At 35.4% G+C, this 26,014-nt stretch overlaps 4 protein-coding genes across 4 annotated transcripts; 2 read left to right on the forward strand and 2 right to left on the reverse strand.

Moving 5' to 3' along the window:
- Positions 1-6,702: 6,702 nt before the first annotated feature.
- Positions 6,703-7,020, forward strand: LOC115998807 (auxin-responsive protein SAUR50-like). Its single transcript, XM_031238465.1, has one exon. It carries the CDS (start codon positions 6,703-6,705, stop codon positions 7,018-7,020), a length of 318 nt encoding a protein of 105 aa, XP_031094325.1.
- Positions 7,021-14,207: 7,187 nt separating this feature from the next.
- LOC115999923 (small nuclear ribonucleoprotein SmD3b-like) lies at positions 14,208-17,092 on the reverse strand. The gene is made up of 5 exons (XM_031239880.1): positions 16,833-17,092; positions 15,141-15,193; positions 14,998-15,064; positions 14,864-14,920; positions 14,208-14,523 (listed from the first exon to the last, which is right to left on the reverse strand). The coding sequence occupies exons 1-5, from the start codon at positions 16,989-16,991 to the stop codon at positions 14,461-14,463; spliced, it is 399 nt and encodes a 132-aa protein (XP_031095740.1). The 5' UTR covers positions 16,992-17,092; the 3' UTR covers positions 14,208-14,460.
- A 1,203-nt stretch (positions 17,093-18,295) lies between these two features.
- On the forward strand, positions 18,296-20,132 carry LOC115999876 (peptidyl-prolyl cis-trans isomerase Pin1-like). The gene is made up of 2 exons (XM_031239817.1): positions 18,296-18,661; positions 19,880-20,132. The coding sequence occupies exons 1-2, from the start codon at positions 18,331-18,333 to the stop codon at positions 20,002-20,004; spliced, it is 456 nt and encodes a 151-aa protein (XP_031095677.1). The 5' UTR covers positions 18,296-18,330; the 3' UTR covers positions 20,005-20,132.
- Positions 20,133-20,289: 157 nt separating this feature from the next.
- On the reverse strand, positions 20,290-23,354 carry LOC116000471 (protein BASIC PENTACYSTEINE6-like). The gene is made up of 3 exons (XM_031240560.1): positions 23,252-23,354; positions 21,641-21,683; positions 20,290-21,538 (listed from the first exon to the last, which is right to left on the reverse strand). Exons 2-3 carry the CDS (start codon positions 21,644-21,646, stop codon positions 20,642-20,644), a joined length of 903 nt encoding a protein of 300 aa, XP_031096420.1. The 5' UTR covers positions 21,647-21,683; positions 23,252-23,354; the 3' UTR covers positions 20,290-20,641.
- Positions 23,355-26,014: the final 2,660 nt, after the last annotated feature.

Consider the following 26,014-nt stretch of genomic DNA (forward strand, 5'->3'; position numbering starts at 1 on the left):
CTTAAGCCCCCCCCCCCCAAACGCTTGGACCACCCAACCCACCAACTCTCCCAGGTCGGCCGCCGTCCTGGGGCAGCTGCCATATTATCAAGTTGGTTGTTTTAAGAGGAAAGCCTAAACCTTAACGGATAAGGTTAGGTTTTTTATGAAAAAAAAATGATATGATTAAGAAAAGGAAGGTGGTACGTAGATATATTACGTATATGTACTTGAAATATACGGTTATACTTAGTCCTGGAAATTTTATATCATGCTGAACTTCTATATATATAAAATATTTAAATATATAATGTTCACATGATAAGAAAAACTAAAAATTAATTTTCGCCGTCTATCTCATCAAACCTAATAGAAGGACTATTGAGTAAAATTTTGTAATGATATTTTGGTAATTTTTTAACATTTAAAGTGTATTTTCAAACACTATATAATGAACTTTGCAATGCTATATAATGCATTTTTTGCCAATTAAAAAGTGCAATGCACTTAAAGTTCATTTTTTAAAATTTATAATTTAAATTTTTGGAAAATTACACTTTTCGTCCCTAAATTTTAAGATAATTGTATAATTATCCCTATAATTATTCTTTTAGTCTAATATAAATTTAATAATAAAATAGTTATAGACAAGGTAGCAATTGTGAGTGTAATAAATATGACCACCTCTCAAGAACAGATCAACAATTTTCTATCGAAAAATATTATATGTATTCACATTCTTTACTTTCAATTTGTACTTTCATACTTAAAATTTTGATGTAAATATTTTTACAGAAATGCACAGAAAGAAAATAACATATTAGTGATCGCCACATCAAGGAGTAAATTTGAAAAAAAAAAAAAGATTAGAAATACATATATATATATAGTAGAACTCTTTTCTACCCTCTTTTGCAAGTTAAAAGTGTGACTCAAAATGTGTGCATATTCTCAGAAAAAAAAAAGAAAAAAAAAAGAAAAGAAAAGTGTGCACTAGCTGATATGAAGTCTGAAAAGGTGGAAAGAAAGGTAGTGTTCTTGAAAAAAAAATAAAAAATTGAAGAGGACGAAAGTGATGCAACGTTGAAAGGGTGAAGGGTCCATGAACATGAACCATACAACTTGACTTTTTACCACAAAACTTAATCATGATGACTTTATTGATATTCTAATGTCATTGACTTTGATAACCCACTTTTTACGATCCACTCATTGTTTACGACTCGCTATCAAATTTTACATGATTAGTGGTCCCAATCCTTTTAACCAACATTCATCTCTATGTAATTTATTACTAAATTATTAATAATTACTTTTTATTTTACGAAAAAATTTGCAATCACTACTTGAATGTATGTTCTGATAAAACTCGTCTTATAATCCTAATCAGTAAAAGAGTATAAGAAGGTCAAAGCTTGCCTTATAACCCTAACTGACAAAGAACCATAAACCGAGTTAAATTGTTCATGACTGACCGCTGAAACTAGGGCGGTCAAGTAGGGCCGAAGACCGCGGGCCGGCCCGCACCTGCCCCGCAGTGGGGCGGGCTAGGGCCTCCAAAAAGAAGGCCCGCCAATTAGCGGGCCTAACGGGCTTTGCCCGCGGAAGCCCGCAGCCCGCGCGGGCTGACCCGCGCGGGTCGCGGGCCGGCCCGCGAGCCATGCTATTAAAAAAAATTAATATATATAATTAATTATTAATTATAGATGATATATATTATGTTGTCTGTTCTGTAACTGTTGCACTAAATTCCTAATGTGTAATAAAATGTAGGAATGTTTTTACTTTGTTTATGTTTCCCTTGTTTGATGCGTTATTGTGTTCTATGTTTTTATAATTTAATAATTTTGTTGGTTTTTTAATTAGTGGACTGTGAACAGTGTGAAGTTTGTTATATTATATTAATCTAATATCATATATTTTATTTTAAATATTATTTAATATTTAATTTTAGATTTTTTTAATATTAATTAGTAGGCCCGCGGGCCAGCCCGCCAAACCCGCAAGCCCGCACGGGGCGGGCTTGGGCTGTATACTTCCAAGCCCGTGGGCTTCGCGGTCCAGCCCGCATAAGCCCGCGAAAATAAAAGCCCGCAGCGGGCCGGACCTAATGGGGCGGGCCGGCGCGCTTTGACACCCCTAGCTGAAACTAAGAAGGTCAGTATCTTATAATGATCAAATCAACAATCTTATTATTACTACTACTACAAACATTAAAAAAAAACATTTACAAATGTTTGACAATATTGTATCATAGCACAAAATCAAGATTTAATTAGGTGCAATTGAGCCCTAATTTTGGTGTTTGCTCTCAAAATCTATTATTCTATTTACAATATTAAAAATTTATTTTAGGAAGATTAGGGTGGTTTGACTTACATATAGGTTGATGATAAGTTAGTGGGCTATGAATAGGAGTTGAGAATTATTATTAGGAGTAATAATATAATATCTCAAATAATCCCATCCAAAAAGCAACCAAATTGTACAATAATTCATCTTAGCTTGTGATGGTGGGAACAATTGTACGACTTCAAAGAGTGGATCAAAACAATGAGTTGACTGCAAATTATTCAAACTGATAAATTTTTATTTTTAGTATACTAAAATAAATTTATAATGGCCAAGGATCTTGTAGTCCAGTGGTATCAAACCTTTCCCTTTATACAGGAGGTGATGTGTTCGAGCCTCAGTGGAGTCAATACTGACTCTTGTGCTTTGATACTTTGAGAAAGTGGTTCTGAACAGACACTGCATTGTACTCCGTAATAGAGTTAGTAGTATTCAAAAAAAAAATTATAATACACAAAATTAATTTTTAAAAAATAACATATAATACATTAAAAATGAACATGTATATCATTGGTCTACTTTACAATATAATTTATGGTCCAAATATAATGATTGATCAGCCACCACCGTTAATCTCACTATTTGAGAGAGGATGAGAGTTCGAAGTTCGAACCTTGTTGGAGCAATAGGTGGAGTGCTCATTGTGCACAGTATATAGTAGTGTACAAGCTAGGGTTTGACTAGAGGATTGTTTGCGCTGCTCGCAATGTTCTTCTTCCAACGACTCTATGAAAGAGGTCTTGAGGGTAAAAAATTTAACCTGACGAAATCAGAAAGCATAAGTTATAATAAAAAAAAATAGTAATAATATTAATAATAACAAAATAAATCAACCAATGTTGAGCACGAACCAACTTGAATCACTAAAAGTGGATGCTTTTTCCAACATGTTTCCAACGTTTTCGTTTTCTTCTCCATAATCCAACCCGGCCTGCCCACTACTGCCTGCTCGTCACTTAATCTTAATTATTGTTAAGAGTTTTTTTTTTTTACTTTATTTATGGAATTAATTAAAAGATATATCATATATGTAAAATTATTGTGGGTTTATATGTAATAAAAGAAAATATTATCATAGTGAAATAGTAATAATATTTATTATTATGAATGAAGAAGGACAATGGGGTATTAGGCTTATTCTTGACCAACCGTTAGATGTGACGATGAGACATCGACTTCAGTTGGATGTTGTCAAGGCAGATATCTGAAGACTTAGACTATAGGTTTGTAGTCTGTTCTAATTTTTTTTTTTTTTTTTTTTTGAAAATTTCTAATGTTCTTATTTATTTATTTATTTGTATGTTCTTAAATTTCTTTTAAAAAATATTAAATAAACAATTGAATTTAACTCGGATCTAATTAAGATGAGCTCCGTTTCAATCACTTGAGAGTTGAGATGAAGTTGACATGTAGAATGATATATTATCTTTGAACTTACAACTCAATGTATTACGTTATTGAATTACAAGGAGTTGAAGGGCTATTTGATACAATTATACGATTTTGATTTGTTTGAGGACTCAATTACACTTTGTTTTTAGTTCAAAATTTAATTATATTTTTGTGTGCAGTTTAATGATTTATTTAGGATCAGATGCAAAGATGTTTCTAGGTAAAAAAAAAAATGCACATAAATCTCAGTCATTCATTTAGTTAAATCAATTGCTCTTTACAATAAAATTTGACGACATTTATGATCTTTAAAAATGTGCACTAGGCGGCACAACAATGTACACTGAAATGCACAATAATGTGCACTGGAAGGCAACAATGTGCACTACAAGGCAAAAAAATGCGCATTCGAAACAATTATGATACAAGAAAATGGACTTATTCAACTTTAGTGTCATTAAAATAAGTATCCTCACAAATCCCTTGTATATTTTGATCTGTTCAACTACAAAATCCATTAGAAATTTAGTTTTGAGAATACTAAATTCAATTAGCCATGGCAAAATTGTGCACTGGAAGGTACAACAATATATACTCGAAGGGAGAAATGTGTGCTCTAGAAGATACAACAATGTGCACTCGAAGATGGAAAAATGTGCACTAGAAGAAGGAAAAAAATACATTGAAAGACAAAAAAAAAAATTTATTTATACAAAATTACCATAATGTCACATCGTTTTTTTTTAAAATATTTTCATTATGAAGTCTTGATCTGATATGAATCAATGGATGAGATTAAATCATATTTTTCACTTAAGCAATCTTTCACATATGAGCCGTTATATATGTGTGTGTAGAGATAGTGAAAATAAAATTACAATTGCATTATAAAATATCACTTTCCTTTTTATTTATAATAGTTGATATTTGTAGTACTCGATATTATAAAATGTTTCACCAAATGTATGTAATTATATATACTTCTTTGGATGGACGTTTCAAGTCCATGTGTTTTTTTTTTATTTATTTAATTAGATTGATTAGATCTAAAACCTCACCCACAAACCAATCATCTAACAATTTCCCAATTAATTATTGCTAACGGTTGGTTTATAATGCTTAGAAATTAGAGGATCGGAATCACAGTTGTAACAACAAGGAGAATAGTTTTGCTACCTTCTTTTTAAAATTATCTTTTTGAAAAATGACAACGAGATACTAAAAAAAAATAAATAACAATCTGTTAAAAATAATAATAAGTGGTGTCTAGGCAGCCTAGTTGGCCGTCCTAGCTAGACCACCGATTATGGTGCTGCGCTAGGTGCTTGGCTGGTAGATAGTAAGACATAATATAATTATCATATATTGGATTAATTTTTTTACTTAAAAAATCATATAGTCCATATTTTACTTTATGATGATATTTATAATGAATGTGTATAAATAATAATTCATTTTTAAGATAAATCATTAAAATTTAATAGCAAGTCAAAATGAAATGACATAACTGACTAGTCCACACTGGAGCCTGATCTAGTGATCTTCACTCATTCAATTAATCAATTAATATAGTACAACATTCATTTAGATAGATTGAAGAGCTGCCCACAATTTTTAAACCCATTTTGACCTGCTCAAGAGCCACACATCCCCCACTTATAGCAGTTATGCAACATATATACATATATAACCTTTGATTTATGACAAAGGATCACAATTAGGTAAATCGGTCTAGATTATCGATAGCTGACTGGTTCTTGCCAAGAGCTCAATCGACAGTTCTCATGGCGTATTCATAGATTTTTTTTATTAAGGATCAATTGCACATCTTTTGGTGTGACGTTCTCTCTTGCCTGAGAAGCTAGTGTCTTCTTTTCTTCAACTGTCCTCTTGTCGCTTTGCAAATAAAATTACAATTGTTGATAGCATAAAAGTGCACGTATTATTTGTATGAAAAGCCTTTCTCGCCTTCAATTTTTCCTATAGCCAAATCAAAAATCAAGAAGAGATACTATAATGTTTCATGAGTAGTAGTGCTACTTCGGTGATCATATTTTGTGACTCGTAAAATTATAGTTTTTTCTATTTTAATATTTGTTTTGATTTAATCTAAAATATATCATAAGTTAACAACTAATAAACATTATTAATGTAGAAATACTAAAAAAATGAAAAAAGAAGTTATGTATGCACCTGAACATGTTGGCTGAAACAATTTTAAATAACAATGAAGACAGAAAATTATAACTACCTGCCCCCAACTTAATTAATTAAACATAGATTTTAAGTATAATAAATACATTACATATTGACAAAGATCTGACAAGATTTTAAAAATATTTTGTGAATTGCCCACTGCACAAAGGCAAAATTCTTTCCCATAAGGTGACAAATTATTCTGTGAATCTGAGTCCACTTATAAGGTAGACCCGAGTCTAAAATACACAATTTATAATGTTTGAACATTCAGTATATAAATGGGCGTCAGTTCACCTTACAAGGTAGATCCGTGTCAGGTATACCTGCATCCCTGATATAACTATTGTCATGTAGTGGAATGACTTGTGCTACACCACACATTGGGTGTAACTCTAACACTATAATATGACAATCTACTAAGCAGGAAGTCTGGAACCAACTGAACTGTCTGGGAAGCAAATATTTTGTGAATGGAAGGTAGGTAATTATAGAGAGAGAAAGTGTTAAGGTGGTCCATATGAATGTCTTTAGGAGGGGTGACAAAGTAGGGTATATGAGCCTTGATGCCCTAATACCCATGACTAACCCAAAAACATCCATAGCCAATCACTTCCTCAAACCCCACACTGCACATGTTTTTGTTCTTCAAAAACTCCTCATAAATACCCTCTCCTCCCCTCCACCATTCCCACCACCACCTTAATTTACACTCTCCCCTTCTTCTTCTTCAATCCTTCTTTCACTTTCACTTTCATCAAATTAAACCCAGAATATAATATAATGGCTCTGAAGAAAACAGCGGCCCAGACGACGGCAATCAAGCAGATCATCAAGAGGTGTTCCAGTTTCGGGAAGAAACAACATGGGTACGATGACGGCACCGGTTTGCCGCATGATGTCCCAAAAGGCCACTTCGTGGTTTACGTGGGAGAGAACCGGAGCCGATACGTTATCCCCATTTCGTGGCTGAGCCACCCGGAGTTTCAGTCGTTGCTCCACAGAGCCGCCGAGGAATTCGGCTTTAGCCACGATATGGGCCTCACTATCCCCTGCGACGAACACGATTTCTGCTCCGTCATCTCCATCATCAGATCATAACCGTTCAATTCGAACATGACGATGAATACGGCGATGAACCTTAACGGCGGAGATTGAGGGATGAATTGAAGATTGATCAGAGGTGGATATATATATATGGTCCGCTAATTAATTTTTTGTTAACCCCCCATTAATTAATTAATTGGGGCCGATCGGAAAAAAATTGTATATTTCTCTCTCTCTGTATTATGTTCTCTTATGTTGTACCGATGATTAAGGATGTTTTCAATCTGTGGTGTGGCTGCCTTGCACCCGTCGAAAATTCCTTAATTAGCTTCCTCACCTCCTACTTTTATCAATATTACTAATTTTCTCTCCTTTTTCACATTTATGTCTCTATCTATCTCTGCTTCATCATTTTAACATGTGCTTTTCTCTCTCTCTCCTAATATTGATTTCAATAATTCACTATATATATATAGATATATAGACACACACATTGTATAACTATGTATAGTATATATGTGTGGTTCTATCCGACTCTATGATCGAGCATTATTCATATACTTACTGTTTATAGTTAGTACTTGTGATGATTAGTAGTTCAGTACCATAGAGAAAATCATATATTTATAAAGATAGAGGTGTTTGATATATATGTTTGGTTGTATCAGGCTTTATTAGTAATACTTATGCTCACCATGCATAATTGTATTGTTATGTATTGTCGAACACTGTGTTGATCAGTACTGTAGAGAAAACGATACATAGAGGGGATAGATTTTTGTTTAATTTTCTCCTACTCATCACATCAGGTGTCATTAGGCAAAAATTAAAGATGATGAAATATAATATAGAGCAAGTTTGAAAGAGATGATTTCTTTTAGTTTCTTTTTTCTTAGCTTCAAGTATTTGATACGTTTAAAATACTCACTCTTTCCATTTTAAGAAGGTGGTACCAAAAGATTTCACTATGTATATATATAATTGTTTTTAATGAAAATTGACCACCAAACTTGATATCAGGGAGCGGAGGCATTATATTATTAGAATACTGGAAAGCATGCTTTCCAGGTTTGGTGTGTCTGCACCAATATGTTTTTTGGTACATGTCTTTACATCAATAGCAATACTTTCTGTTCCATTTTCCATATCCATGTTAACTAATCCAGGCATATAAAATAGGACGGAATGAGTATTAGTCTACTAGATATTATTTTATCAGAAAATACGGATGTAATTAGATTTGAAAATGATCATAATAATAATAATGTATAATTAAATATTTATGAATAGTTTATTCCATTTCGATACCTCTTATATAGCAGGATATTCATTTTTTATTTATGACTTTGATTTATTCTATTTTTAATTCTTCACTTATGATTGTGGTATCAATTCAGCCATGAAGTTCTTTGTAACGTGAAGGATTTAATCCTCAGCATTAGATGTATGTTAGAGTTTCATTATATTAAGAATCTTAAGGACCAAATTGGTCACTCTATTAATATCTTGTGACTAAATTAAAAAAAATGAAAAATTAGAGAAATAAAAAAAATCATTGAAAGTTTTTTTTTTTTTTTTGTTGGCTTTATGAGGAAAAGTGATGCACTATTATGATAGAATCTTGTGGAAATATTATGCCCATAAAAAGAAGCTCAGATCCAACTACCAAAGAAGAATAAAATCTTGACTCTAGCTAGCTGGTAAGATAGATCAGATGGACCATAATAATCACATCCTATAAAAGTTTTTATATATTACCAAAGCAAAATACACTCGTTTTACAAGATGTATTCTAATTCATGCAGAGAAAACAATGACACAGTTTTTATTATTTTCTCTATTTTTTATCAATAAAATCATGAAATGGAATGAGAGTTTTATATAGAATATATATGTATACCATTTTTCATTAGTCAAATGATATGATCTCAAATCGACTCCACAACAGATTGTGGAGTGGTACTTAAATTGGGGCCAAACCTCCACTCATGAACTAGTTTTTTTGGTGAAGTTAAGGTTTTGGCTTGAGTACCGTATCATTTGGTGCCTTCATTGAGAGGACTATCTGGAAGAGACTACCCAGTGCTTGATAAGGTTTAAAGGGAACCAAGAAGTCTTGGTGCTTTCATTGAGAGGACTATCTAGAAGAGGTTACCCAGTGCTTGATAAGGTTTAAAGGGAACCAAGAAGACTTGGTGCTTTCATTGAGAGAGCTATCTAGAAGAGGCTACCCGGTGCTTGATAAGGTTTAAAGGGAACCAAGAAGAGACTCATCTGGTTCCCGCCAAAGGGGACGACCTAGAAAATGGCTACTTGGTGCTTGATAAGTCCAGGAGTGAAGTCATCCAAAGGGGAAGAAAATGACTACTTGGTGTTTGATAAGGCCCGGAGTGAAGCCATCCAAAAGGGAAAGGTGCCGAGAAGAATCCAGAGTGTGTGAGCTCTCAGCTCCACAAGAGATTATGGAGCGGTACTTAAGTTAGGGCCAAACTTCCATTTATAAATTAACTTTTGTGATAGAATTAAGGTCTTGATTTGAGTGTCATCATAAAAACACGTATAATTCACATGAACATGTCATGAACAAATAATAAATAAAGGATCATTTGACATTTTGACAGGTACGTAGGTAGTACAATCGACAGTTGACAGATGCATGCATTTTAATGTTTTTCAATGCCACCACATATATAGATCGATGCTTTTAATTTCATTCAAAAAAAATTAAAATTTTTATTTTTTGTGCATGTGGAAATGAGAAAGTCGAGGTGAAACAGCAACGAGCTCAGTATAAGCTGGTACTATACTATACGTAAGTGAAATTGGAGTTCAAATTTAATACGTAATGTGAATTTAGTAAAGAGCATTAAATTAAAGTTTGAGTATTGTCGAACGACAATGGATTATAAATGACACATTTTTATTACGTTAGGCAGATGGTCCCATATGCCTTTTCACCCACTGCCAAGTAACTGACATAACCTAAGCCGACCATATATATGACCTGTTTTTTTGTATGTAAATTTGCTGGTAATTTTTATGGCTCTATGGGGACCAAATTAAGCTTGTTCCGTTGAACATGTTTTATGCGGCGTAGAAAGTAAAGTCATACCGGGCACGCTCATTATTCTAATTTATACATAGAGTGTGAATGAGATGACGCGAATTCGTTACAGTTTAAGCACGACTCATAAAGTTTTGGGTACTTTCTCACCTGAAAAAGTACGGCATTATTGCTCTTACAGTTATATATACAGTCATTCATTGTAAATCATGGACACAAGTAGTCCATTCACTTTGAAAAGTTGCTCGACCACATCGTGACTGGTGAGACTCAATCCCTGATTTTCCTTTCTAAACTTCACCCTTATGACCAATTGAGATGTCCATACATACTTTCAATATATATCACTGTTTAATTTTCACCTTACTATTATGCCTTCCCTTAAGTAATTGACACAAATCAAACGCATATTCTACATATTCACAAAATCCGGCCTCGGCTCCTTCCCCATTAACATCTATTAGTTGCTAATGAAAATTTTATCAAGTTAGTAATAAATCGTTAGAATTATTTGACAGGATGAGGTCGACTTTTATTATATACACTTCAAATGGAATATCTTAAAGATATTTAATCAACAAATTATATTAAAGATTCAATGAATATTAATTAATACAGACTACTATATTACTCATCTATCCACTAAAAAAAATACTACTTTCTTTAATGGTTCTCTTATGTGTAGAGTGTATAGGATGCATTTGGAATCTAGAACTGATTGAATCTCTCAATTTACTTCCCCATGAGTGTAGGAGATGGGATTCATAAGGTCCAAGATATAATCTGTCAAAGCTGTGAAACCTTGATCATAAAAAAAAAAAAAAAATTAAAAAAAAAACCTTTTTTAAAAAGAAAAAAGTTTGATATTTTGAAAAATATCAACCCGACGCAGTACATTGACAGGACTAAGCTAGGCATACATCTATGAGCTACTATGAAAATACTGTGAGGGTTTAATTAATTGACCAGATGAGGATACACAAAATTCTCAACTTCACATGCAAGATGGGTCCCAGTTTAGGATATTCCTTGAGTATCGCACTCAACTCCTCCAAATATGGCTTTGGGTTTCCACACAGTTCACACACAAATTGGTGCCATCTTTATTTATTTATTTATTTTTTTGTGAGGAAACGCCACATTTAATATTTTAATTGTGATCGTTATGTAAATTATGATATAAAATTATTCTTTCGTTTAATATCAAAGGAACGGAGTTGGTTTGTGAGGTGTTAAATCAGTCATAAAATATACGTAACAACGTATCACCACTTAACAAGTAGGCAGCTAAACCCATCAGATATAGATGAAATTGTATGAGTCTCTTCCAACTTAAACAAAATCACTTATGCTCAAATCCCAATGTGTGAGATTCTAGAATAAAGAAATTGTGGCAATCAAAAAAAAATTAAAAAAAATCTTTATCATGAATAATTAAGAGATTTTACACACACGCACACACGCGCGCACACACAGATATATATATATATCGTAATCATAACTTATGGGCCAAAAAAAAGTCATTATCTCTTTTTCAATTAAATAATAATAATAATAATTGTATTTTGAAGGGCAATATTATATTTGGTCAAGACAAAAATGGATTAGAATAGGGAGAAACATCACATGTGAAGGGGTTTGAATTTTGATTAATTAAGCACCAGAGAGGCTTAATCACTCAAGCTCGCATCATAGGATCATAATTCATCATAAAAAGTAGGATTAGATGCAAATCCAACAGATTAAGGAACTTTATTTGTGTCCATTGACGTAGGTAGTTTTTGTCTAATCCTTTTTTAATTTGTATTATTGAGTAATGGAATCTAATTATCTGGTCCGCATTAAGACAATTGTAATGTATTATTATCTGTCACAATTCACAAATCACATTTTATAAAGTATCACTCTCCATAATGATGATAATTATGAAAATATGATTCCGTGCCCAGACAAATGCAATGGATAATAATAATAATAATATTAATAATAATAATTTTAAGATGTCAATAGTACTGATTACCGAATATAATTATACTTTCAGCACTTGTGCTAATAATACCTGATATAATTAGATATATCATACATGTTTATACATATATTATCAGTATTGATGTTTGATCAATACCGCAGAAAAATCCACAATAATTATTATTATTATTATTATTTATTATTATTATTTAGGAAATCTATATTTTAACTCACACTTGTACTTCGACTCTTGAGGTGGCAAAAAGGGTAGTTGCAACAACTATTACATCTACCCTTGTTTCATCACATCAGAGTGAGAACGAAAGTAATTAATAGTAAATAATCTAGTATTTTTATTTTTATTACTTGTACTTTTCAAGTACAAAGTACTAGTTTTTTTTTTTTTTTTAAATCTTTGAAGTACCAACCAAAATCACCAACTAATAGCAGCGTATCAAAATATATAAATGGGGTTATAGGGAATAAATAAATTCAAATTGTAAAAAAGTACTCTATATCTTTATATATAGTTACTCTTTTAGTGAAGTTCAAACGTATGATGTTACGAGATCTTAACTCAATCGTTAGTTCAAAGGTCACTTCATAAGAATGACTAATATATTTCATGGTGAATTGCTTTTATCATGGTACAAGATTGTAGGCATAGACTAATATACCATGCATAAAATTGCTCCATTCCAACTCCTAACCTTTGAGATCTCATCTCAACCACTAGATCAAAGGTTGATTCAAGTACCAATTATGGAGTACTAGTTAGCCTCACAAAAATGCAACACAATGCCTCTAAGACATTAATCTAATAGATGAAAAGTTTCACTTAAAATTTAAGTCCAAAAACAAGATAGGAGTTTGATTCCTGCCACGAACATTGAGAGTTCAAGTTTGGATTTAGATTAAATTCTCTGTGCGCAAAAGTGTAAAGTTTGGTGTGATTTACCTCATCATGGACGTAGAACAAGTTCATGGAATCTAGAATATAGTCCAGCGACACCGAAAAATCTGGATTATCAACAACAACAAAAATGCAAAATGGCATTCTTGCCTTCTCCACCATCTTCTAAGCCATCTAATAACAAAGCAATTTCATTCAATCCCATACAGTTAATCCATTCATTTTCAAGTGCTACTTAATCCTATATCCTAGTACTACTACTTAATCCTATTTTCCCACAGTACATCGAATTACAATGTTTATTTATGATGTACATGTACCCAACTCAACCCAACCGTAGTCCGTAGACCACTGATTGGTACCTAATACTCAACAACCTTGAAGAAAAATACGAGTAAATGGCTAGTACAGGGAGTGGGTACCTTAGTACGTATATCATTACTCAATTATCTGATTGTTACAGCACAATAGGTAGAGGGAGACAAGACAGTGTGGTACTTTTTAACACACCTTGATAACCACCACTCAATGCTAAATGCTTAACACTTGCCAACCTCCACATGGCTCTATTGGGCCTAAGATTTCTAAGAATGATCAACACATATAATGTAAATCCAGCATTGGTTCATACCTGTGTATGGCGGAAACTGTTCACCTTGACCACACCAACTGCTACCAGTCCCTTTCTCTGCTCTACTTTGTCTCTTTGATCCTACGTTAGGCAAGGAACACAATCTATGAAGCACATTAAGTGGATTGAATTGTAGTAGTCAGAACTATTACTAGGCTTTTGTGTGTTCTCACCACACAATATGAACCGACCAGCCTACTACTTACCTGATCCTTTTGACAAATGATCAAATCTTTAAATCCCGGAGAGGGTTGATCCTCGTACCGAATGTTGTATGTTTAGTAATATTAATAGCTTTTCCACTTACCTGGTTCTTCTACATGCATGTCCAGATAAAGCAAAGTGGGTCAAAGGGTGAGCTCATTTAATTACAAAACATCTACAGCTAGCAATGAACTATTGCACTGAATTGACAACTCTTGGACAATGGCTCCTGCATCTTGATTAAGAAACCAATTCAAACATAATATAATCAGACTGCTACAGTGGAAAAAAGGCACTAAAGCCTGAATAGTGAATACCCATAGATGCTTGAGCATATTAATAATTTAGCTTATTGCTCAACTGATCAATCTTCTACAACCTTAGCACATAACATATTCACACGATTCACTCAGTAGATGATGACATCACAGCTATTTACAAGGAAAGGAAGTAATCCATGGTGGAATAACAAGAGGGCAAATGTAAGATGTTTGCAAATGGAATGAAACCTACATGTTTAAAAGTCAAGGTTGAGGAATCCAAAAAATCACACACCAGATATCTCAATTGTTACTAGAACTAGAAAATTAGTTAGAACTGTATATCTAACATTTTTATGTTCACATAACAATAAAACTCAGTTAATTCCAGCACAAAGTTTACAGTAGATACACAACACTAAAAACAGAGCAAATCAAATCCACTTTAGTGCGATCACCTCCTTACAGGTGGCACAACACCTCTGCCAGGTGCAGCCCCACGACCTGCGGCCTGTGCCTGGAAACAAGAAACGAGATTGTAAGCCACATTGGGTAGAGAAGAAAGGTCTGATGAAAAGAGATCTAAATGCAACAATTATTTTAGCAAGAATATACCACCTCTATTTTTTTAAGTTACAATATTTCAGCTTCATGCTAACAAACAGTTTTAGAGTCAACTCATTATAACTAGCATCAGCCAATCAGGCCATAAAGGGTCACTAGAAACTGCTAGTATCCGATGTGACTATTTTATCTAGTTTCACATTAAAAGGATTGTTTCATATAATCACAGTTACCCATGGAAACAACACAGTCATAGTACTAATTTGAAAAGACTAAAAAAATGCATCACTCACTTTGGCCCGCATAGCAATAGCACGTCCCCGTCCAACTCCAAGTGATGTACCTTTGCCCTTCAAAATAGGAAAACCAAACATTAGCAACCCGGTAAATAAAAAAGGCAAGTAAACGAGGTTGATGATGAAAGTACCTTGATTTTAGCTTCTAGACGCTTGAACATAGGAGCATTCTTAAGCATATCAGGAATTATCATGAACCTGATAAACATCAATACCATTAAGAATAAATTCTCTTAAGCGCACTTAAACAAGTCTGGAAAATAATGATTATCACCTGACTTTGCTGCCTCGAATAAAAACATGCTCAAGTTGTGAAACTCTTCCATCCTGCAATTTTGAATCCAAGGATTACTTTACATTTAGATAGATACTACATATCAAACATCTTTGCAAGTCATGAAAGTTCACTACGTGAACGAAACTTAAGGGATTAATCCACTCAGGCTACATAACTGACCAGTTTACTGATGAGGGGCAACTGGGCAAGTAACCCAAGTTGGATCAAGTTCTTTTATATTCAAGATGGATTCTCTTGGATAACAAATTATTAAAGAGCCCAAAGACTTGGCCCACGTGGAAAACAAGTCTAGTAAGCCCAATGAAGAACCAGTTGTATTATTTAATTATGTGCAAATGTGCAATTGGGCTTGAAGGAAGAGAATTTAATAGAAGGAGATGCTGTCCAACCATGGTTAGAGGTACAAAAGCTCTAAAGGACCACTTGCTAAAATGAAAGAGTTTAGACCTGCTACTTGCCAAATTTGAAAGAAAATTTGCACATTGGTCATATCTCTCTCATGTGAAGTCGGATTGAGGTGATTCAAAACTCTATAGAAAAGCTTGGAGAATCCTCTATGACTTTCATGTTTTGAGTTTCAAAAGATTCACAAGTTATCATGGTCAAAACCAAGTGTAAAGTTTCTGCTCATGCACAGTGAGTCCCTACTATATATTTTTAAGTTGCTTTGTTAGTAATTAGCTTATTTATTTATTCCTAACTAGGATAGGTATGCCTATAGATATCCTAAACTTTTATTGTTTTTGGATCTTTTGGCTTATTGAATAATGAATAAAGATTTTGTTTCTTTTTAATTTGCCTTAAAACACCTATCTCTTCTTGCCTATCTCATGCAAACTCCATTGTTGATTGCTTGGTATATTGTCCTTCTCCTTTGATTTGTGGGAGACAAGGTTGTTACTAAAAAAAGGTGCTAGGTCATTGATAACTATCCTAGGGGTTTGCATCCAAAACCAAGTTATAAAACTATAAATTGCAATCAACAAAACAAGCACTGGATGAATTAAATTTCTTCTATCCCATCAGCAATGGTTTCACAACCCTAAGAATGTAGATTGTCCACACAAACAATGAGGAACTAAGCCATACACTAGAAACTTCACAGATATTTCCTCATAACATTAAAAATCTTTTCCAACTAAAATCCTTGTGCCAGACACCCCTGGATTAAAAACTGTGGAATTATAATGTTTTCCCTAAACTTTTGATAAGATAAATTGTTATCCCTAAGCTCTGCTTCTTTGTTAGTAACTGAATTCATTTATTTTTCAATCTCAAACAAGGTTGAAACTTGTAGCACCCTAAGGTTGTTTGTTGTTGAGCATTCCACTAGTATTCTGCATGATATTAAAATTTAGTCCTGACAATCATACGGAACAATTACAGTTAAACTTTATCCCTTAAAGCTTCTTATATCAGACTTGTAAACTTTTATTCAAAATTACAGATAATGTATAGTAATTTAGTTTCTAAAATCCGCATTACAAACAGAACATAGTAAGCTGATATCGGAAATGATGCAGAATTCGAAGCTCACAAATTACAAACAAAAAACAAATTATGTAGGGTTTAGGGTTTAAGAATACTCCACCAAACAAGAAGCACTCATTGAAAGGCAATAACAGAATAAATATCGAAAGATTAAAAGCAGATAAGATGGAAGTGTACTTTAGCTGTGTAAGTGATGCTCTCGAGCTGGCAATTCCAGTTGTCCTCGCACTCCACCATGCTTCCTCTGTAGAGCTCGCCGCTCTTCATCTCCACCGTCACAATGTGCCCCGTCGCCTCATGGAGAAGCTTCACCGGGATCCCCAAGCTCCTACTCATCGTCACTGCTCTTTCGCCGGGACTTTTACTCCGAGAGAAAAACCTAGTGCTGTAAGCCTGTGAGCGAGCAAGTCAGGGACGACGTCAATTTGCGCCGTTTTACCGATGGATTCATTTACCGAACTGTTTTCTATTTTCTTAATTTATAATTTTGCACATGGATTATTGAAAATTACACATCACCCTTGTTTTGGTTTTTTTTTGTTGTTGTTGTTGTTGTTGTTGTTGTGAATAAGGGGAGGAGACCATCCGAGATTATTAACTGATCCTCACAGCATTAACATCGCTGAGGAAGCTGAGCTCATTCTCACGTAGTAGCCTTTGAATTTCTCTAGGGGGAATGTCAAACCATTCGAACTTCTCATCCTGATTTTGACCCTTCTTGGCGAGTACATCTGCAACTTTGTTTTTTTTCCTTGGAATATGTCTAAGTTTGATCTCCCAATTCCTTCTATTTAATCATTTTCACAACTCGAAGATATTTCTGGCAAGGTCATTGTAATCCCCCCTTTCTTCGATAAGGTTGATGGCCTTGGCGCTATCTTATTCCATATCGGAAGAGGAAGAATGATTCAGTGACGTCTATGGATCGAGCGAAGAAGTTGGGTTTTTGTAAATGGGATGATAGATTTTTTTGGGGGGATTTTACTATTGTAATGTTTAGATTTTTGTCAATTTTTTTAATTGTTTCCCATGAGAGGCGCTTCAGAGTGGCCGCCAGCTAGCGGGCACTCTGAAAAAAAAACGTTACTTTTTTTGTTTTGTTTTAGTTTTTCTACTTTTTTTTCCCTTTTAGTTTCTCTCCTTTTATTTCCCATCTTTTCTCTCATAAGTGTCACTTAAAAAACTACACAAAATTTAACACTGATGTGGTTGCTCTTGGTCTGAATCTTCCTTGCACGAAATGCCCACAGAAAAGCCAACCATGGCGCGTTAATCATCAATTTTTTGTAGTGTCAGATCAGTGTTTTGTTTTTTCTTTTTTCTTATCTTTTTCTATCTTTTTTTTCCTTATCACACTTACAAAAGTTTATTAAAAAAAATTGACTACTAAGAATGCTCTAAAATCAAGAATCATCTTCTACCCACTCAATCACTCATTTCTAAGAGAAAATGGTTTTTTTTTTTCTTTTAGTAATCCGTAATTCCATAGTGCCAAAGGTAACGGACCTCTTGCTCACCAAGAGTGGAGAGGTTTTCTTCCATGATCTTGCGCTTGTCGTCTGCTGTAACAGAGTTCGAGAAACGAACTAGCTTAATTTTTCTGAGTTTCCCTTCCTTGTCTTATAAAAAAAACACTTAAAAACTCAATCCCATAATCCCATACTACTTGCCATCCATGAAAACGGATTCAGATCGAAAGAGGAAGAGTGATTCGGTGACGTCTACGGATCGAGCGGAGAAGGTCAAGAGGAAGACCGAGATGTCGTCGTCCTCCGTTTCCGGCGACAAGGTTAGGGCTTCGCACATACTGATAAAGCATCAGGGCTCGCGTCGCAAGGCATCATGGAAAGATCCGGAAGGAGACGCCATCTGCAAAAGGACCAAAGAAGACGCCGTTGCTCAGCTCAAATCCCTTCGCGAAGACATCGTCTCCGGCAAGGCCGACTTCAAGGACGTAGCCTCCCGCTACTCCGATTGCAGTTCCGCCAAACGCGGCGGCGATCTCGGTCTGTAACCTTCACTAACTTACTCCAATCTCTTTCAATATCTGCATGAATTTCGCTTCTTTTTATGCACATCCTCTGTCTTGTCATTGTGTTTATACTCAGAAGAGCGAATAAGTTTAGCGAAATTAGGAGCTGATAAGCTGGATTGCGTGTATAATCTTCTGGAAATTGCAGACAAATTTCTGATTGTCGAACTTGATTTATGCTCTGTTGCTTTTTGTACATCTCTTCGGTAATAAAATGCTGAAACCATTACCTGGAATTGCTTTTTGCCTATACTACTATTGTGTTGAAAGATGTTCAGATGTTCTAAACATTGCTAAAATGGGATCTTTGCCTTTCAGAAACTGCCAAAGTAAAATCAAAGGACAAGCAAGAAATGCATTAGTCATTGCTAGCAATTTCTCTCAGTGGATCTTTTATTCTTCAAATTCTTCCCGCTTAATTCACACACTCTCCACTCTGGAGCATTACAGTGGCTCACCCTAACTTAGTCATTCTTATTGGCATTGTTGAATCAGTATTCGGTGTAACCAAAGGAAAGAATAATATTGTATAGGGTGCAGTTATCTTGTGACTTAATAACAATGAAGCTATTATGCAATGTTTTTAAAGACTACTGTCTTAATTTTAGAAGATAAGCTATTGAGCAGGCTCCTTTATTTACTGTTTTTTTATCAAGAACAATACTTCGAAAAGTAAAGGTGAATTATGAATGCTCATTTGGTTTATTTGATGCTGAACTATATTTCGCATCTGAGATGCTCATTTCAGCCCTGTGCATGACAGTGAAAAGTAAGTTATGGAGCATAATACACAATCTAGAGGGATTTTATAGCAAGACTAAACTCACCTAGTTAAATGTCCTCTAGGAAAAAAAAAACAAACAAAGAACATTCAATTCATATATTTTCTGAGTTTGCAACTTAACACATGTCTGTGTTTGTATCAATGTATTTTTCATCTTAGGATGCTGAATGTTGTTACCACTTGAATCCTTTTTTGCTTTCAGTATTATATGATGATCACACAGTAAGTATAATTGAATTTCTGAAGTCAAAGGCCTTCCATTAGGTCCTCGGACGATTTAGTTTGCATACAAATTTTGTATACATATGTTATATTTGTATGACATTCATAATTTGCAGAATTGTGGAGACCGAGTGGTCTTCTTCATTAATGATGCACGCATAACATTCTTTCACTATTTCTATGCAGGTAAATTTGGGAGGGGTCAGATGCAGAAACCTTTTGAAGCAGCAACATATGCGCTAAAGGTTGGTGAGATAAGTGACATTGTAGATACTGATAGCGGTTCTCACATTATCATGAGAACAGGTTGATGGATGAGCCATATGCTCCAGTGACATGGTGAAGTAATAGTTTGTTTATCATTTATCAAGCACATTAAGAAAGACCTTGGATATGATATTTGATTTTAATGCAGGAAACCTTTTAATTTTTATGCCTACACTAATAGCTATGTTACTAAATGCCAATTATTTATTTTAGTTTATAACTACACAATTATAACAAATGTCGTTAGCTAAAATAAAAATAATAATACAAATAAAAAGCGCAGGGCATCAGAGACTAAGCTAGTTATACTGTTCAAACTTCAAAGGTAATAATTTTGAAGTTCATAGAGAGTATCTCTATATTCATATTCTGTAATTATAACATATCAGGAATATCTCCATGTTCATTTCTTTAATTACGAGATATACTATCAAGGTAATATTTTTACAGTATTTCAAGGTAATATTTTTACAGTATTCGGTATGCCCGAAATAAAATACAACAATACCAGGAGAATATCAAATGTAACTATTCTGAGAGGACAACCTTACCTTTGGAGCACAGAAAATCTCAAAAATTCTGTGCAGCTTATCATCATCATCATCTATAAGCAGTATAGTTTCTTTGCACCAGATGTCTGTGGATTCTTCCAGCACAATGCCATAATCTGTTGTTCATGTGCTATTTTATTGTGCTGTACCGATTAGTGCCATGCTTAGCCCAGTGGTCCTTCAGATCAAGAGGAACAGAGAGGTCATAACCCTCAGCAGCAAGGCGATTCAGCAATTTACTGAAGGCACCACCACTCATCTTTCTGCCACCAACTCGGGAATAGCGCTTGTTTGATACTAGTGGTAGTGGGTACATGGATATGGAAGTTGTGCAACAAGCTGATTGCCACCCACCACTTCCCCATTTGTAGCATGGCTGGGGTGTTCCAGTACAGGAGCAAACAGGAACTGGCATTGCAGACTCGTCAAAATTAATTTGGTTCAAACCCAAATTCTCTTTCCATGTCTCAAGCTGCTTATTCCTTTCCTCATCATTGTCCAAATCATTCCCGTTACTGCAATCGTCAGATGTAGAAATTACCTGCCTATTCAAACTCTCTGCTGTTCTTTTACCAGCCCTTGGCCTCTTGGCTGACATTGGCTTGCTTTCTTTTGTTTGTCTTACCCTCCTAGGCTTGGCATTTTCAGTAGTAAGATCAGTAACTCTCGAGGGGTCACTTGTGAGAGTTTCAGCTGGATCATAAGCAGTACTGTCGATCATGTGATGCATCTGCTGCTGGTAATGAATATGCTTTGCTTCACCTACTATTCTATTTCCTGGTGACTCGGGAACAAAATTGTTGTCGTTCATGGAGCTCTCTTGCAAATGAAGGGCAGAAATGGCCTCATCGCGTTCCTGTATTGCTGCATTGCGCTCTGCAATTGCAGCATCCCTCTGCAGCATTGCCATGTCTCTCTCAGCAAAAGCCCTCTTCCTCTCCTCTAGAGCCATGTTCCGCTCTCGGATGGCAGCATCCCTCTCGGCCATGATGGCCATATATGTCTTTATAGTCAAGTTGTTGTGGTCCTTTGATTAAAGCAAAAAGTTAGTGTATTTCAGGTGTTAAATAAAATAGAATAAAAGTAAGAGTTTGAGTTTCACATAGTAAAAAGAAGGACAAGGTTATACCATCATTAATGGGATGAGAAATCCATCTAAGATTTGGTTGTTCCTGCAGAAGAAAAAAAAAAGAAACATTTTAAATACTCATTAAATTATAGCTCCCAGCTCCATATGATTAGAATAGAAACTTGGTCCACTTAGGAATGCACAACAGACTTCTTTTATGTTATAAGTAGCACGATCTTGAACATTTAACAACCTTTTACAAACAATTCACTGTATAACAGTGAGCACTGAATTCAACCAATTGCTCTCGATTACTCAGGAGGCACAAGATTTGTGGAAATAATTAGATGATGCAAACTCAACTATTGGATGATAAAAAATGAAGCTTTCCTTCTGTACCAATAATGAGTAATGGAGGACACAGCTAACAAGCACTGATCTTTGCACCCAACATTCCTAAACATTCTAAACTACTTCATTGGACCTATGGCTTCTTTTCTCTTCAGGGATTTTAGTCTCCACCTTTGCAGTTGAAACTGGAGAGATCTCCATATTTCAAGCACAAAAGTATGACGATACCAGAAATATCAGTGGATGGAAAATGGAAGACATTTTACCATTGCCATTATTAAGCCATCCACATCTGTCATTTGGGCTGTAAGAATCAGTTGTGTTCGTAAAGCATAGAGAAGTAGTCAATAGCTAACATTGATTTCACTGAAACTTTAGTAGAATAGGCAAGTACACTACCCTCCTTCGGTTCTTCTACCCAACTCTCATCACGTGAACCTCTATCAGATCTCACCCAAACCAGCTATCTCCATTTCCCGATTTCCCAGTAAGCATCTAATATTAGGTTTTCCCAAATCAACTACAAGGCTGACTGTGCCGGCAAGACTTAAACTTGGTTAGAAAGCTGATGAATTAGAAAGGTAAAATTTTGCACCAGTACCAGAATGTTTGATCCTCAACCGTTCATGATAAGGCTTTACTCTAAATTTGGCAAGATATGAAACAAATATCAATTACTTAAAAGCCTGAATCTATGCTGTGGCTTACCCCGAATCTATGCTATGGCTTTGCACTAAATTTGGCTAGAGATGAAGTTACTCTTCATTACTTAAATACCTTAATCTACCATTCTATATCTGCACAAATAATAACTAGTGTACATTTACACACAAGCATTTATGAGCTTTAACCCTATTATGTCCATTGTTCCAAGCAACAGCAACAACTTCATTTGCCAAAAAGACAGAACCAAGCAAATAAAGAGCAAGTAGAAAAGGGGGAAATAGTAGTTCTTCGCACTTCTAAGAGCTATGGAGCTGAATTCGAACACACATTTTCACATCTACCAAAATTAAGATTAACCTTCACTAGCAAAACTCATTTCTTCTCGTTTTAGCTCAAATTCTCAAAACCTAGGTGTAAAGAACAGTAATCAGAGATCGAAACAGACCAAGCCAACAGAGATCATTTCAGACAAGCATGCGAGATCGATCGGAATCTAGTGTCTATAAACCGGACAAAACAAATTACATACAAACACAAACACAAACACATTCATACATACTCAAATCCAGACCGAAATCGGAAAAATGAAAAAGGAGCAAACACGGATCGGGAAAATGCCGTTTCAGAGTGAAGAGTGAAGGATACAGAGCTTACCGAGAGGGAGGAGAGAGCGAAAGGAAGCTCAGCGAGAGAGAGTTTGGACTTTGGATTAGAAGCAAAGCAGAGTCGAGAGATTCGATGCGAGAGAAGCGTATTTTTTGTCTGAAAGACGCTGGATTTTTATTTTTTATTTTTAATTTATAACGTGTCGTGATTAAACCTTAATTATAATATTATTATCTAAGTCTATACTGTACTCTATTTTTGTACCGGGCCGACCCAAGTAAGAAGCAAAGTGTTTTTTTTTTTAAATTAGATAAAACGATGTCCTGTGATGTGTTTAGGGCAATTGATCCGTCGCTAGGCTCCGACGAAATGAGAATTCAATACTTTGGATCGGTCTTCCACTCGAGAAGAGATGCAGATAGATGATTCAATACTTGAATATTTGTCCGCTTTTATGCACTAAATGCATATAGCAATACATTTTAATAATGTTTAATTTTATAATAGGACCTCGAGGGTGGGGGCACTAGTAACGAGGGCATTCACTAGTTTGCTTGGGATCGGTTATGCACTCTGAAAAAGGTGGGTGGGTTAGGTTTCAACTTTCAAGGACATACAATGCTTCAACATTACTTTCCTTGCCAAACAAAGCTGACGACTTCTTGACGCGCCCAACTCTCTAGTGACAAGAGATCTCAAGGCTAAATACTATGCCAACACAACCTTTAATTTCTGGAGGTCCCCATGCATGGCAGTGACCCCAGCTACTGTTAGAGGAGCGTCATAATAGGGCAATAGCTTTTGTGCAACAGGCTGGGAAGACGTATCGGTAAGGGAACAACAACTCGAATGTGGGGGACGTTGTGTTTACTTGATGTTGCAAATCCGTGAGTGGAAACTGTGATGCCTGCCCAGCACGAGGATGCTTTGGTGGCCTCCTTCTTGGGGCCATATGGTGAGACCTAGGATATCGACCTCTTGAAAAACGTGTTGGAGTCACAGGACGTCGAGTAGATTTGAAGATCCCAACCAACCCCATGTAGGAGAATGTTTAGTACTGGGAAACACATCCTATAAGCCAATATTCAGTCAAACAAGGCTACAAGCACCTCATGGGATAACTGTAATCCATCTATGGTGTTTTCAATAGCTGGAGTATGCTTTGGAACTTGGAGATTCCACTAAGGTTGAAGATATTCTTATGAAGGGGCGGCAAGGGGTATTCTCTCGATCATGTTGAACCTCCGCTCCAAAGTAGTTGAGGTTGACATGAACCCATGCTGCTGAGAGGCAGGCGAGACGGTGGACCATGCCTTGGTTTGGTGCTCGATCGCTCAAAATGTGGGGAGGTTATCCCTTTGTTCTATGATGGTGCTAAATGGAAGGCCCTTCGCTCAATGGCTAAAGGATGCGTTGACATTAGGGAGAGGAGGCTGTTGACCCTAGCAGTGTTTGTCCTTGGAAAATTATGGATGATAAGTGCTTTAGTATCCATAATTTTTTAACCCATTTTGTGCATGAAATGCCCCAAAACATGTATTGATTGAAGCTTGTTTATGTGATTATTGTTCCTAGGCGCATTCACTCACGAGGAATTGAAGAATTTTGAGCATTTCTAGTTGAGTTTGGAGCTAAGGAGCCCGTCGGATAAGGCTAGGAGAGCCTCGGAGCAACAGGCCGGGAAGGAATTTGCACAAGCAGTCCCACGGGCATGAGACTACCTACCCGTCTCTATACACGGGTTGCGCTACGCCCATGAGACTATCAGCCTCCGGACATGAGCATGTGCGTGCCCATAGGCCTATCTTTGTTTCAAATTTAAAGTTCATTTTTGTTTCTTTTGAAAGGGGGTTCGAAACCTAGACAGCTAGATATGGGCGGTTTTCCTTTATTTCCTCTTTCATCACTTTCATCATATTACATATTGTAATCTCATTTTCTCTTGGCTTTATGATTATGTTTTCCATTTGTACCTTTGCTTTATCAGTGTTAAATATGTGTGTATTCTAGATGCACTATGCTTACTTCCTAGTAGGTTACCCATCTTGTAAGTCAAGCACGTTTAACCACAAAGTTCTTTAGTTATCTAGTTGCCATATCGTTCTTAAAACCAATTGGTGATAAGTAGGCAGACATTAACCATTTAACCACATCCATCCATGGTAAGCCACAACGCCACGTATTGAATCATGAAAGTGGGTCAATGCCCAACATACTCATTGCACAAACTCTATATCTACTATGAGAATAACATAAATAGAGGGCATGTTTTGTGTTCTTGAAGGATTAGGAGTTAATGCATCATGAAAGTGGGGCAATTCATAGTCTTAATCCTTATTTATTTGATCGCGTGATGAATAGCTTGTAGACTAGGGTTCTTGAGTGCATTCTCGTTGTTCCCATAGTTTGGTGTTTCAATTCATTCCTCAATCCTATAGGCTCTTTGCATATAGAAGAATGCTCAAACCTCATCATTTGTTGCCTTGTTTATTTAATTGCATTCATCTCGCATTGTTATCTTGTTATTTGTTTGCTTCTATGTTAGATTATTGCCCAGACCTCATCATTAAATTTGTTGCCTTGCTTAGCTTCTTGTTTGCTTCTCATGCATCCTTGTGTCTAGTGTTGGTTATTGCATTAATGTGCCATAGTACCAAATACCCTAAGGACGACATGATATATTTCACCCGTAAACTCACTATCTCATATTTTGTTGCATCAATGGCATGCACGTAACATCTGTTGTTGGGAAAACACCATTCTACCCTCTCATCTGTGTGGTGTTGCTTGGTGACTCTACCCTCTCATCTG

Source organism: Ipomoea triloba, chromosome 12 (assembly GCF_003576645.1).
Source record: "Ipomoea triloba cultivar NCNSP0323 chromosome 12, ASM357664v1".
NCBI lineage: Eukaryota > Viridiplantae > Streptophyta > Magnoliopsida > Solanales > Convolvulaceae > Ipomoea > Ipomoea triloba.